At 40.8% G+C, this 15879-nt stretch overlaps 1 protein-coding gene across 2 annotated transcripts in view; it reads right to left on the bottom strand.

The window, feature by feature from the left end:
• tnr (tenascin R (restrictin, janusin)) overlaps positions 1-15879 on the bottom strand; it is a 177691-nt gene that overhangs the window by 23606 nt on the left and 138206 nt on the right. For both annotated transcript variants that reach the window (XM_071376932.1, XM_071376933.1), the window contains exons 12-16: positions 13451-13717; positions 11128-11247; positions 10527-10670; positions 4102-4221; positions 3292-3435 (exon numbers count right to left, since the gene is read on the bottom strand). In XM_071376932.1, the coding sequence (XP_071233033.1) occupies positions 3292-3435; positions 4102-4221; positions 10527-10670; positions 11128-11247; positions 13451-13717 (795 nt within the window). The remainder of the gene's footprint in view (positions 1-3291; positions 3436-4101; positions 4222-10526; positions 10671-11127; positions 11248-13450; positions 13718-15879) is intronic.

Below are 15879 nucleotides of genomic sequence, written 5' to 3'. Positions count from 1 at the left end.
TTACTCCTGTATGCATTGTACTGAGACAAAATAAATGTGTTTCCATCAAACCATTAATAAGTTCATCCCAATGCACTGGTTCAGGTGGACACTAAACCAAACTTTAGTTATTTGGAAGAAACATAAAAACTTCTGTGAATAACATGTCTCTCACTGGTCAAGTATTTTAGAAAGTGAGTCAACCAATAACTTCATGCTCATAAGAGGTCATCAACACTGGAACTATTTATCAGAGCATAACAGCTAGCAAAACAAAGCATAAGCAATGCATAACCACATCAAAAACATTTAATGAGATGCAAATTAAGAGCAAAAAAGTCTGGTGAATTTGGCCATCCCATCCAGTGATTATGTGTCAACATCAGACAACAAGGCTGGCACTGGAGTAGCAAAGCCAATGGCCTGTGACACTTTTAACAAATTAATTTAGCCAAAAACAGTGTCTATAAATTAAGTTTTGCAAAGGCCACTGTTTGATTAAACATATGGGAATTGCCCCTCATTCTAGGGAGACTTTTACTGCAAGACACAATACAAAAGAAAGCCAGAAAAAAGTACTGGTTGTTCTTTTTTCTGGACATAAGTTTTTGTACTCTACAGAGGCAGAGCAGCAGCCCACTTGTTCTGAAAATGTTCATGCAGCTCCAGCACTGTGCAGACTGGGTAAAACTCTGCTGCTCTGCTCCCTTGGGGATATTAATGGCCTGCTGCTGACAGAGAATTTTTGTCTCAAAAATAAGTTTAGAGCCCCAACTAAACTAAACTAGACCATTTTTCTCCCCTCCTCTTCTCCCTCCCCTGCCGTAGAGTAGGTATGATCTCATTGGCTTGTGGAGGTCGTTAGCTAGGAATAAGGCGGCATATTAGGACAGCCTCAGTCTCGGCAACTCTTGCGGAGATTGAAAAAAATCTTGCTGAGACTGAGGCTGTCCTAATATGGACACTGTATAGCAGGAGTAGAAACATGGTCAGTCAGTGATCACACTGCAAGGGCCTCAATAAGAGGGGCAATAATTCCTGTTGCTAATTAGACACACTTTATCTGGGAGGTGTAAAAGGGCACCTGTTAATTGAATAGGAGCAAGTTTCAAGTAGCTCCAGGTAGCTTGCCTTTCTGTGAGTAGTCTGCTTCTTGAACATGTGCCATCAGAAATTCCACATTTTGATGTGTTATAGTCTGGATTTAAAATGCATTATATTTAGATGTTGTGTCTCTGGCCTACACACAATACCCCACGTTGAAGTGGAATTATGTTTTTACAAATTAATTTAAAATTAAAAGCTGAAATGTCTTGAGTCAATAAGTATTCAACCCCTTTGTTATGGCAAGCCTAAATAACTTCAGGAGTAAAAATGTGCATAACAAGTCACACCCCATGTTCAAGAATTGGCTTTTTCTCATTCACTCTAGGTTAAATAAAAATGAAATCTCCAAAATATTGTTACTTTTTAAACAAAGAGATTATTATTATTATTATAATTAATGAATTTAGAATTATATAAAAGCCCTTTAGATATTCTCAGATATTCTCACAGATCCTAACAGAAAATGCCCCTTAGATATTCATTTAGAATCCTCCAATCCTCTAAATGTAATCATTGGCAGAGAGACACGTCATTGAAACATTTATTTTTAGATATACTGTAGGCCTACCATAGGCAAAATTAGTCTCACTAGTGTTGAGTAATGTGCTGTTAAAAGTGGTGTAGGTCTTATTTATTTAAATAGCATATTGAAGTTAGAAGCAATAGGATTTGAAGTAATAGCCTACAAATATTTTAGCATCGTTTTGCGCTGCTCATTGCATAGCAATGATCAACAACTATCTTGACAGAGCTTGATCGACGTTAACAAGAATAATGTTTAAATATTGTACAATCCAGGTGTGGAAAGCTCTTAGATACTTGTATTGTATTGACTTAGGGGTATGAATACTTACAGTTGAAGTCGGAAGTTTACATACACTTAGGTTGGAGTCATTAAAACTTGTTTTTCAACCATTCCACAAATGTCTTGTTAACAAATAATAGTTTTGGCAAGTCAGTTAGGACATCTACTTTGTGTATGACACAAGTACATTTTCCAACAATTGTTTACAGACAGATTATTTCACTTATAATTCACTATATCACAATTCCAGTGGGTCAGAAGTTTACATAAACTAAGTTGACTGTGCCTTTAAACAGCTTGGAAAATTCCAGAAAATTATGTCATGGCTTTAGAAGCTTCTGAAAGGCTAATTGACAACATTTGAGTCAATTGGAGGTGTACCTGTGGATGTATTTCGAGGCCTACCTTCAAACTCAGTGCTTCTTCGCTTGACATCAAGGGAAAATCAAAAGAAATCAGCCAAGATTTCAGTCGGGCCCTCATACCACCCTCATGGAGTCTGTTTCTGACCGTTTGAGCAGACACATGCACATTTGTGGCTTGCTGGAGGTCATTTTGCAGGGCTCTGGCAGTGCTCCTCCTTGCACAAAGGCGGAGGTAGCGGTCCTGCTGCTGGGTTGTTGCCCTCCTACGGCCTCCTCCACGTCTCCTGATGTACTGGCCTGTCTCCTGGTAGCGCCTCCATGCTCTGGACACTACGCTGACAGACACAGCAAACCTTCTTGCCACAGCTCGCATTGATGTGCCATCCTGGATGAGCTGCACTACCTGAGCCACTTGTGTGGGTTGTAGACTCCGTCTCATGCTACCACTAGAGTGAAAGCACCGCCGGCATTCAAAAGTGACCAAAACATCAGCCAGGAAGCATAGGAACTGAGAAGTGGTCTGTGGTCACCACCTGCAGAACCACTCCTTTATTGGGGGTGTCTTGCTAATTGCCTATAATTTCCATCTGTTGTCTATTCCATTTGCACAACAGCATGTGAAATTTATTGTCAATCAGTGTTGCTTCCTAAGTGGACAGTTTGATTTCACAGAAGTTTGATTGACTTGGAGTTACATTGTGTTGTTTAAGTGTTCCCTTTATTTTTTTGAGCAGTGTATATTTGGCTAAGGTGTAGGTAAACTTCCGCCTTCAACTGTATGTAAATAAAATATTTCTGTTTTTAATTTGAAATACGAAAAATGTTTCAAAACATGTTTTCACTTTGTCATTATGGGGTATTATGAGTGTTATGAGTTGTAATTCAGGCTATAACACAATAAAATTTGGAATAAGTCAAGGGGTATGAATATTTTCTGAAGGCACTGTATATGTACTGTAGCTGCTCTTAGTCTGTGTGGGTTGCTTCTGAACAGGTGGGAGGTAAGTAACTAAGCAAGTAAAGTAACTAACATACGTGTTTCAAAGTTGGCGATGACGGTTCCACTGGTCAAGGGTCCCTTGGTGGCGTAGAGGGCTACAGAGTAAGTGGTGCTGGGCTTGAGTTTACTAAGCTGGTGCTCCTGTTTCACACCTTCCACCAGGAAGGTATTAGCTGTCACTGCAAGAGTAGGAGGAACACAAATACATATTACATTAGGAGAATATATGAGATAGTAAACAAACCTGACTTTTATGATTACATTAAACAATTTGGAGTCTTAATTATTAATGTATAGCGGTTGCCTTGGATATGCATGCTCGCGGTCAGGGCTGGTAGATTGCGGTTCCTATGGGTGTTACATGCGTCAGGTTTAAATCCATTTAGCTCAAATTCATGATTCCTTATTTGTTTGCACGACTAAACTTTGTACAATAAATCTAAATAAATTGCATGTTTAATAAATGGCTTGCTGTAGCCTCAGAAATACCAGGATCCATGTCGATGGTGAAAAATAAAAGGTTAACAAAAATGTTCAGCCATGATTTCATTGCCTGGCTGAGTAAATTAGAAAGGACACCTAATGAACACACCAAAGAGTCAATAGAACCCATTGGCAAGAGGTTGCTGAAGAACCATAATTTGTGGCCATATTGATGAAAGCTGCATCGACTAGCAAGCGGATGTCTGAGCTGATTTCCAAGTAGCTGTGGGACACTTTCCTCTGAGAGCCGACTTGGCAGGAGTCCAGTCCAGCTGGTCTCACTCTACAGACTCAGGGTGCTCTGCACGCTCCACCCCTGTAGCGGAGAAACATGGCTGTGAGAAGACAATAAATCCACCTACCCTGGTTGCAGGTGAGGGTGAACACGTAGTTGTCAACGCTGGACAGAGGAGGGTTCCACCGGAGTAAAGCTCCTTGTGGGGTAATGTTGAGGGCTGTTAGTTCCATTGGCATGTCCATCGCTATATCAAAGAAAGAGATGAAAGCAATGTATAGCTCAGAGAGGGTACCAAGATGGCCCCATCACTTTCCAAAATGTAATCAACTGTATGTTCCAATTTGCAGACCACCATGTGGACTATATACTCTGCAGATTGAGGCTTATTTATAATGACTCTCTTCTCCAGTGAGATCACAATTTTTGCTAGTATAACTTTAAATCAAATACAAATTATACAGTCAAATATTCTGTACAGTACACAGAAGAATAGTTCTTAAAAGCTTTTATTTCAGACTCCCTACCTACCGGAAAACCAAGAGAGAGAATGAATTTAATTACACGTTTAACTAAATGTTTTAACCGCCAAGTTTTCATATGGATTTTTGGCTTAACAGAAAAAGTATAGAGAATACAGAAATAAACAGCTTGCCTTGAAAGAACTTGAATCAACCGTTAATTCACCATACCCTCATGTCTGGGAAATGGCTAAGATTATATCTAGGAACTTTAGTCACACTGCTTGTGAATGAAAGGTGTTTGATTACACTCATTACTTAAATTACAAAAATATTTAATTTAATCTAATTAAAGCTGTCAAATTGAAGTGAAATAAAATTGAATTAGATTAGATTTGAATAAAAACAATAATTGTATTTCTGTAACTGTTGATTGTCCTATTTGAAACTAATGAATATATGTCAAAAAAAATTATATATATAAAAAAAATATATTAGATTGAATAAAGCGTGTAATGATGTGTGGGGATGTCAGTAGCACCACTACTGAGTAGGGATGTGTTTGTGACTAGTTGGTACTGGATGAACCTTTAAAGATGATGGCGCATGGAGAAGGATGGAAGCGGAATGACAGAAATCGGGTGCAAAAGAGGTGGTAGATTTATTAACAAAAATTGTTACAAAAATAAATAATTCATGTATAAGATGTATAAATAAATATATTTCCGGGAAAATGAAAATGACAAAAGAAAGCTTAATCAGAATAAAGTACAAATAAACTAAAAAACGGGTAGGCTAAACATCCGGAAGTATAGAGTAAATGCTTTTTCCAACTATGAGGTTGGAATAATACTGTGAAATTGTGATGATAATGCCCTTTAGCGTAAGAGATGTTTGAAAAGACCGCATTAAATTTCCACCTGTTTTGGTTGTATGGAGTTTTGTTCTGCCTGTCACCAGGCGGTAGATTAGTTAATAGGCTAATAAGAAAGAGAGTTCCTAACCTCTGCCAATAACAGCTAGTTTTCGGTTTTCTCCTCCCCACTCAGACCACTACCAGACAGTCTATGCAAAATTCTTTTTTGAGAAATTGCTCTTTGCTAAGAAGCTATTTTGTTTCTTTTTGACCATTTTAATTGAAAACGATCACAGTAAGGTACTTATTTGTGTTCATTTATTTTCCACTTTGATGGCAAACTTTCTGTTCTGATAAAATTCACATCCAGACATTCTCGTTTTTCCCAAATTTGTTTATTTCAGAACCCTTCTGTATGGAATGTTGATGCTGTCTTAAAGCCCCATGGAGAATTTGCATTTTATTTATTAAATCATCACTGTATGTCTAATAAATCCCTTTGTGTGTATATTTCATGAAAATAACTCCAAATATACAGTACAAGTCACAAGTTTAGACACACCTACTCATTCCAGGTTTTTTGTTATTTTTACTATTTTCTACATTGTAGAATAATAGTGAAGACATCAACACTGAGGTAGTCTCCTGGAATACATTTCAATTAACAGGTGACCCAATCAGTTGTTGTGACAAGGTAGGGTTGGTATACAGAAGATAGCCCTATTTGGTAAAAGACCAAGTCCATATTAAGGCAAGAACAGCTCAAATAAGCAAAGAGAAACGACAGTCCATCATTTATTCAAGACATGAAGGTCAGTCAATCTGGAAAGTTTCAAGACATTTCTTCATGTGCAGTCGCAAAAACCATCAAACGCTATGATGAAACTGGCTCTCATGAGGACTGCCACTGGAAAAGAAGACCCAGAGTTACCTCTGCTGCAAAGGATAAGGTCATTAGAGTTACCAGCCTCAGAAATTCTACCCAAATAAATGCTTCACAGGGTTCAAGTAACAGACATTTCTCAAAATCAACTATTTTGAGGCGACTGTGTGAATCAGGCCTTCATGGTTGAATTGCTGCAAAGAAATGGGGCGGCAGGTAGCCTAGTGGTTAGAGCGTTGGACTAGTAACTAAAAGGTTGCAAGATTGAATCCCTGAGCTGTTAAGGTACAATTCTGTCGTTCTGCCCCTGAACAAGGCACACTGTTTCTAGGCTGTCATTGAAAATAAGAATTTGTTCTTAACTTGCCTAGTTAAATTTAAAAAACACTAATTGGTGAGTTTTCGTTCCAACCGCTCTGTCTTTGTGAGACGCAGAGTAGGTGAACGGATGATCTACGCATGTGTGATTCCCACGTGAGGTGTGGGGGTGCTTTTCTGGTGACACCGTCAGTGATTTATTTAGAATTCAAGGCATGGCTACCACAGGATTCTGCAGCGATACGCCATCCCATCTGGTTTTCGCTTAGTGGGACTATCACACCACCAGGCTGTGTAAGGGCTATTTGACCAAGAAAGAGAGTGATGGAGTGATGCATCTGATGACCTGGCCTCCACAATCACCCGACCTCTACCCAATTGAGATGGTTTGAGATGAATTGGAATGAATTGGACCGCAGAGTGAAGGAAAAGCAGCCAACAAGTGCTCAGCATATGTGGGAACTACTTCAAGACTGTTGGAAAAGCATTCCAGGTGAAGCTGGTTGAGAGAATGCCAAGAGTGTGCAATGCTGACATCAAGGCAAAGGGTGGCTACTTTGAAGAATATCAAATATAACACCTTTTTGGTTACTACATGATTCCATATGTGTTATTTCATAGTTTTAATGTCTTCACTATTATTCTACAATGTAGAAAATAGTAAAAATAAAGAAACACCCTTGAATGAGTAGGTTTTGACTGAGCCTCCTTTTGCCATTGAAATTCTCATTCTCATGATGACACAAATTGTAATATATTTACATACCCACGGTGTAACGTCCTGACCAGAGTTCTTATGTGTTTTGCTTGTTTAGTGTTGGTCAGGACGTGAGCTGGGTGGGAATTCTATGTTGTGTGTCTAGTTCGTCTGTTTCTGTGTCCAGCCTAATATGGTTCTCAATCAGAGGCAGCTGTCAATCGTTGTCCCTGATTGAGAATCATATATAGGTGGCTTGTTTTGTGTTCGGGATTGTGGGTGGTTGTTTCCTGTCTTTGTGTTTTGTCTGCACCAGCTAGGACTGTGACGGTTAGTTTGTTTTGTCATTTTGTTAGTGTCTTGTTTTGTGTTAATTAAATAATGGAAAATTACCACGCTGCACATTGGTCCTCAGATCCTTCTCGCCTCTCCTCGTCTGAGGAGGAGGACGACTTAGACTGCCGTTACACACGGCCCTGATTGGCAGATAGGATCGTCTAGGATCTAAAGCCTACCCCGCTTACCCCTTCAAAGTATGAGGATACATATTCAAATAAAAGATGTCTGGTCATTGGTCAGAATAATCAGATGAGATTGTGATGTCATGCTGTGGGCCAAAAACCATCCCACCTGAAAAGGCTGAAAATCCAGGCGTTGTTTTCAAAAAGCTCTTACACTAAACGGGTATGTTATTTCAACCTCATATTGTGGAAATATCATAAAAAAACAGGAATGAATGTTTATTTTTTTTATTCCCTTTTCTCCCCAATTTCGTGGTATCCAATTGTTAGTAATTACTATCTTGTCTCATCGCTACAACTCCCGTATCGGCTCGGGAGAGACGAAGGTCGAAAGCCATGCGTCCTCCAAAACACAACCCAACCAAGCCGCACTGCTTAACACAGCGCGCCTCCAACCCGGAAGCCAGCCGCACCAATGTGTCAGAGGAAACACCGTGCACCTGGCTCCCTTGTTTAGCACGCACTGCGCCCGGCCCGCCACAGGAGTCGCTGGTGCGCGATGAGACAAGGATATCCCTACCGGCCAAACCCTCCCTAACCCGGACAACGCTAGGCCAATTGTGCGTCGCCCCACGGACCTCCCGGCTGCGACAGAGCCTGGGCGCGAACCCAGAGTCTCTGGTGGCGCAGCTAGCCCTAGACCACTAGGGCTAGCTGCTAGTGCCCTAGACCACTGCGCCACCCGGGAGGCCTGGAAAGAATGTTTTTGACTGTACTGCGCCTTTTATCTTCAACCTAGTGGACAACCAGGAAGGGAAACGCTTTGTTTCGTCGCTTTCTAAGTAAACTTCAGCGTTAGCATAGCAAACACAACATTCTGTTAGTTATAGCATGACTTTTCCTATGTAAATATCATTGTGGGTTTACCAATAAAGTTACCATATGGTTTTTACCATGATAAACGTCGTCTGTCATCTTTCATCATTATGAATTCGATATGGACTACTGTACATGTAACTTTCAATGAGGGTTGGTAGCAAAGTTTAGAACAATCAGAATGCAGGGTTTTTGTCAGGCAAACTGGGTCTTGTGAAAAGGTAGGGGATAACCTTTTCACGTGATGTAGTCACCTGTCTCAATCAATGAGATAAGATTTGATGGATTACTTCATGGAGCAAAAAAAATATTTATTCTAATAACAGAGCATTTTGTAAATTCAAACGAACAACCTGCAACTAGCCATGGAGGTTTAAATGACATGCGTTGTCTTCCAAGTCAGGAATTGAGGAAGTATCGCCAAGTAAAGGTTGTTCAAAAATGATCTGTGCTACGCTTTACACTACCTAAGAAATAACGCCTACCAGCCAGCTGGAACAGTAGTAATGGTCTGACTAGGCAATATTTTTAATAGCTAATATTAATGCAACGTAGTAAAAACACCAGAATCTGCTGAACCACAGTACCTGTCTGCCCCAGCCACAGCCATTAGCTGGACAGTTGACTCAGATCGAGTGAATCCTGGACAGTCATTACCTTTGGAATTGCAGCTAGTGCCTCAGTGCCTGACAACAGTAGCTACCTGGCCGGCAGGACTCTCCAGCGACTGCACAAAAACTCTTCCTTAGCGCTAAGGATCTTAATAAGCTGTCTGTGTTTTTGTTTCTGACCTGTAAGTGGAGCACCAGCCCAGCTCCGTTCATGGCAGAGCTTCTCATCTCACACATTGGACTTTGAGACACTTTTAGGCACAGCGAGCTCCTCTTTCCGTAACGGTTTTTATCTCTTTCTTGCTGAACCACACCACAATGGAATGATATTGTTCTACTTATGACCCTGTTTTAATGAGCGCTGCCAAGTGCTCCTTCACATAGTTTTGTAAAACACTGCCTGCGACTCTGCAGCATTAGCAGAATGCTAGTGCTCATCTGTTTCTCTGAAAATAAGTCAATAGCAAAGTAAACGTTAGCGTGTTTTCTAGTTTTGAATTACATGAAGATTGTTTTCCCTTTTTTGTTTATTTGGGGGTGTCTCTCTCTGTCTCTCTCTGTGTGTGGAGTCCTGAACCTTTTGGTTTTGGAAAGACATCTCTACCTGGCTCATCAGTATGCAGTGGTGCACTCCCTTTGCATGCAGTGGCGAGCTGGTTAAGCCCATGTTAGCGGAGTTCACTTCACACCCAGAGGAGCTGCTGCAGCCTACACACCTCTCTCTGGTAGTTCACTAGATGTAAAATATATCTCACATCTCACACAGCTCAATGCTACGGAGGTCTGTCTATCTGACTGACAAACTGCCTGACTGCCTGACTGCCTGTCTGACAGAGGAGAAGCAGAGACAGAAATAAGGTGAGGCTAACAATTTTAAGGCCAAGGGGGTAATGGTAGCTACAATCGCTACAGCAGCAATGAGAGGCAGGTATTCTACTGTCTGTGTCTGAACATAATTTCTTAGTGTGCAGGTGGCAATGTGAGAGATCCACAGAGTGGGTACTAAGAATAAAATTCACTGAAAAGACAGAACGTTCCATTTATCTTGGAAAGACGCTCTGTCTGACTCCAGAACATTTTGTTCCCCAATCTCATACTCCGAGGAGCACATATAATAATAACTCTAGCTATCATTTTAGCAAACAAGCTAGCTCACTTGTCAGTCAAGAAAACATTGACTCACTGGAAAAGTTACCAAAACAGGATTGTATTGGTTGTTGTTTGATAGTTTAGGGGTACCACGGCATGTTTGCAGAAGTTATATAGGATGTGGAGACAAAGATTATATAATGATATACATTGTCAGTTCCTCTCTATAGTGGCATTATAGCTGAAGCAGTACAGGATCGTAAGGGGTCAGAAAAGATAGTAAGGGGTCAGAGGTCAGACCTGTGAAGACACTGGTGGTGATGGACTTGCTCTCCTGGCTGCCCCGCACAACGTTCAGGTTGATCTCATACTCTGTTGCTGGGTGGAGGCTGGACAGGGTGTAGTTAGTGACGTCATTGTCAATTACCACGCTGTCCACTGTCCCTGAAGAACATTGTATTCATTTAATGTTGCACTGTTACAGTACGCAGTCTTTCTTTTATAAGAAGTTGAACTTTCTCCTCCAATGCCAAACAATGGAAAAACATGATTTGGTCACACTTGGATTTGGATCGTCCCATATAGATGATCTACAGACGGTTATACTATCAACACACTATAGGTTGATAAGCAACTGCTTACTAAGGTTACGGTTAGGTTCAGAATAATGATTAGGTTAAGGGTTAAGCTTATGGTAAGGGTTAAGTTTAGGGTTAGGATGAGGGTTAAGGTTAGGGTTTGGGTTACGGTGTTAGTGGATAGTTTGTTGAAATGTGGTTGACAGTTATTGAACATCTACGGAATATCTACAAACCATCTACTTGGGTCTATCCAAATAAAGTGTTACCCATAATTTTTTTATGAACTTTTCAATGAAAACATGCCAGAAAGGTTTGCTTACCTCTTGCTGATTGATAGGACATCTTGTAGTAGTCGAAGGGAGCGAATGGTCTCAACCATGATATGATGACGGAGTCTTCAGTGGCATATGACACAGTCATCTCTTTAGGTGGATCCATTCCTCCAATAGAGAATCATAGTACATGTTAAGAATGAAGAGATGTCCTTGCTATTGAGACACACACTATACACTAATACAAGATGTTCTTGACATTTGACATAACCTTCTCATGAAAACGGCTAGCTCCATGTCTCCATGTATATGAAAGGGAAGGGAACACTGACACTATCTCTGTCTCCAATCAAGGTGCATGAATTGGGGAACAAACAGAAGTGAAGAGGAAATTCAGCTACTCTTGGAGGACACTCAAGGCACTGGAAGTTAAATAAAGCATAGATAAAAATGCTTCTTTATTGATAAAAACAATGCCTTTCTGGACACATTTTCCTCCCATAGTGTAAAAAGCACTGTGTTTATCCTGCATATTAGGTACATCATAAAATATGTACTAAAATAGCATGCTTCTCTGGCCAGAGCCAGGAGAACAGAGAGGGATATTTGCATTGTGATCGAGTTTGGTTGCCCATAAGGGATTAGTTCATGATTTGTTTATGTGTCCCCAGAGCTCTTACCGCTGCGACAGCAAAGGTTACCAGAGACAATGTGAGCAAACAATTAAAGTGACTTATAAGGTCGGCATCCATTATGGAGGGAAGGGATAGAGAGATTGGTTCTCTCTATTGTTGTGGAATGAAGCTATAGAAATGCTTGTAAAACCAACGCCACCACCCTCCAATTTCCATTACAATAATGAATATTATTCACCAGCACTGACGACGATTCATAAGTTAGGCTTCAGCCTCATTTAAATTCTGCTAGTAGGAAAGAGTGGTGTAAATAAGTTGTGATTATTCATGTATGCCTATCTTTAATTATTTCCCATTCAGCAGTGCAGGCTGCTGTAATAGCTCTGAATTTAGACTCAGTATTCATGTGACATGAGATAATTTGTGCAAACTGACAGACTGCATCAATGTGCTCTGCTGCTCCAAGGTGCGTCCCAAATGATACATATTCCCCACAAACTACACTACTTTCGATCAGTGCCCTTTGGGCCCTGGTCAAAAGTAGTGCACTAAATGGGGAATAGGGGCCATTTGGGATGCAACCCAAGTCTAACCTGCATTCACCTGAGGCATTACAACATATGGTACAGTAAACATGTTGTCATCACTTTATTCAGATTTACCATAAGAACTACCACTTAAACATAAAGAACTTTCAACCTACAAAGACGGTCAGGTGCCACAGCAAGCCCACCAACCCTGTGGTTAATTTGCATATAATAACATAGTGTGATAACAAGCTGAAAATAGCAACGCAATAACAAAACACACAGATGCCAAAGAGCTGCAACAAATGCATCCGTCTGAATCTGCGATACCCCTAGCCTTCATTCCAGAAATCTGTATGTCACCAGACAAAGAGAAAATGGCTGGCACTCTGGCAGACAGTGACTAAGATAGTTGGCATGTAGAGCAGTAATCAGACAGCAGTATGCAGGTGGCTATCCGCAGAGTTAATATCAGAGTGTTTAGAGAGCTGTCCTGTCTTCCTCAGACAATAGATCTTCCCTTGGGCTTGGCAGCTGTAACTGTGAGTAACAGCCTGCTGATGCGACAGCTGAATATTCCTGACACCTCCAGGTTTAGGCAGGGGTAATTAAGGGAGGATTACACACCCAAGCATTAATAAAGAAATGAAAGGTGGAGGGGAACGTTGTTCTGCAGTGAGTGCAGCTGTGTGTGTAAGAATCTTAATGAGCAAGAGGAGACATGCCATAAAAGTGTCAAGATGTTGTTCTGTTCTGGAGCTAGACTACTTGCTGACAAACAGAACGCCATTTGAATACCACAATAAACTCCAAGCACGTACTGCATGTATAATGTGATGTGTATCCTAAGTACAGGAAGTTTTATATATCCTAAAATGTAGTCCTTCGTTAGCAACTGTCTTGTCAGCAAACAATCAGCCAAAATCAGACATCAATGCACCCTGTGGACAATCAATGCATAAGATGTTGCAGCAGTTTTGTATTAGTCAGTAGTTATTTAGCCTTGTTGTTGTTCCTGTGTGACCCTCCATGAACCATGGGAACCTCCAGCGTAGCTCTGGGTCGTATGCATTAGGGCACACCGTAGCGAAACGTTTTGCAGCGGGAATTTTTTGTTGTTGTTTGTTTATCATTGTTTCAGTCTGTTTTCTTCCATTTGGTGCCTAATGAATACAACCTTGTTTCCCCTTGCAGAGATAAATAGCCTACCTGTGGTGAGCGTGGCTGTAACAGCCTCAGACTTCACCTCTCCATGTATGGTGATAAGGCTGACGGTGTACTCTGTGGAGGGCAGGAGTCCCTTGATAGAGGACCGGGTCTTGGATCCATCCAGGGTAACCTTGGACGTGTCAGTGCCGTCCTCAGAGCTATAGGTGAGGATGTAGAGGTCTGCGGGTGGGGCAGGGGCGCTCCATGCCACCGTCACCGAGTCCCATGTGACATCAGACAAGTAGAGTGCTATGATGGGGCGGGAGCCTGAAAGTCAAAGGTCAAAGATACTGGCTGCATGGTCATGAAGGGCTGTAAGGGACAGCTGCTGTCAATATGGTAGGTGGTGCTGAGGTTCTCAGTCAGTCAGTGGATGGTATGGCTGGTTATTAATTGGCAGATCTCTCTGGAGGTTCTCTCCTTCTCAGTGAGACTGGCAGTAAAGTAATGAGCATGACGGGGGAGCGTGGAAGTGAAGAGCTGCAAATGGAATACACACAGCGTGGAAGGCCCGTGACAATGGAATGAGGCTGAATGCTGAGCAAAGGACGAATGTCAAAGTTGACAGCAGAGACTGGATGAAAACATGTCTGTCAACGAGGCATGGCTGTTTTTGAAAGATTCACCAATAAAAGACACTGGTTGAAGTGTGTTGTCAGAACAAGAAGAAGCAATAGGAAATATAAAGACTGCCAGGACAGTTTGCTGTCTGATGTAGATGAGTGTGAAAGAAAGAGGGACAGGAAAGATTAACGGAGTGAACGCAAATAAATATTGATATAATGTTTTTCTCCATTGGATGGGTCAATTTGATGAAGGACGGTTATGCGATTAACAACCTCATGTAATAGCTAACTGTCAATTATTAACATGAATTGTTGCATCAAAGCTTGACACTACCTAATAGCTCGATTTGTAGTCTCCTTCCCAAAGTAGTTCCACATGACATGCAATGTCAAGCCTATTCTCTAGTACAGCAATAATCTCTACTTTTCAGCAACATAATTGCTTATTTAGGGATGTGAGCACTTCACTGAAAAAGCTCACCTTTATCCAGTTTATTTGAAAATAAACCTTTATTTATAGACTACTGTACATCATCTATTCATCTAATAGATTAATTTGGTGGATGCCTATTTGTCCTATTTTGCATGTACAAGTGTGTATTAAACGCATGTGTGAATTGGAAATGTGTTTTTGCATATCTGAGACACACTCAGAGAGTGGGGTCATGGCCAGGGTTAGCCATTATCAACGGCAACCCTGGAGCAATTAGGGTACCGATGCACCAAGTCTGGAACCAGCAGGACCCTAAACAACCCCCAAGCTATAAGACTGCTACGTAAATAGTTAACCAATAGCTAAGTGGACTATATGACCCCTTTTGCACTAACTCACTAACTCTTTTGACTCATTACACACGCTGCTGTTACTGTTTATTATCTATCCTGTTTCCTAGTCACTCTATCCATACCTATATGTACACATCGATCTCAATTACCTCGTACCACTGCATTGACTCGGTACTGGTACCCTATGTATATAGCCAAGTTATCATTACTCTTTGTGTATTTATTCCTTGTGTTATTTTCTTTTTTAAATGAAATGTTTTTTCTCTCTGCATTGTTGGGAAGGGCCCATTAGCATTTCACTGTTAGTCTACGCCTGTTGTTTTACAAAGCATGTGATAAATACAATTGACTTAGTGCCTTGGTCAAGGGCACATCAACATATTTATTTTACCTTGTCAGCTCAGGGATTCGAACTAACAACTTTTCGCGTTACTGGCTAAGCTACCTGCCGCTGAAACTGATACAGGTGCAGTTACAGTCCAGTCCGCATCCTAAATGGCATAGGGTACTAATTTTGATCAGAGCCCAATAGAATCCCTAGAAGGGGTAAATAACATCTGACCATGGCTAACTCATGGGGTAAATGCAGTGGTGTAAAAAATACTTTAAGGACCTACTTAAATAATTTTTTGGAGTATCTGTACTTTACTTTACTATTTATATTTTGGCCAACATTTACTTTTACTTCACTACGGTCCAAAAGAAAATAATGTACTTTTTACTCCCTACATTTTCCATGACACCCAGAAGCACTTGAATGCTTAACGGGACAGGAAAATGGTCCAATTCACGCACTTATCAAGAGAACATCCCTGGTCATCCCTACTGCCTCTGATCTGGTGAACTTACTAAACACAAATGCATCTTTTATAAATGATGTCTGAGTGTTGGAGCGTGCCCCTGGCTATCCGTACATTTTAACAATAACAAAATGGTGCCATCTGCTTTTCTAATATAAGCAATTTGAAATGATGTACAGTTTTACTTTTGATACTTAAGTATATTTAGAACCAAATACTTTTAGACTTTTACTCAAGTAGTATTTCACTGGGTGACTTCCACTTTTATTTCAGTAAC

Source organism: Salvelinus alpinus, chromosome 30, assembly GCF_045679555.1.
Source record: "Salvelinus alpinus chromosome 30, SLU_Salpinus.1, whole genome shotgun sequence".
Lineage (NCBI taxonomy): Eukaryota > Metazoa > Chordata > Actinopteri > Salmoniformes > Salmonidae > Salvelinus > Salvelinus alpinus.
The sequence above is the reverse complement of the archived record's forward strand: the minus strand, read 5'-3'. Positions and strand labels throughout refer to the sequence as shown.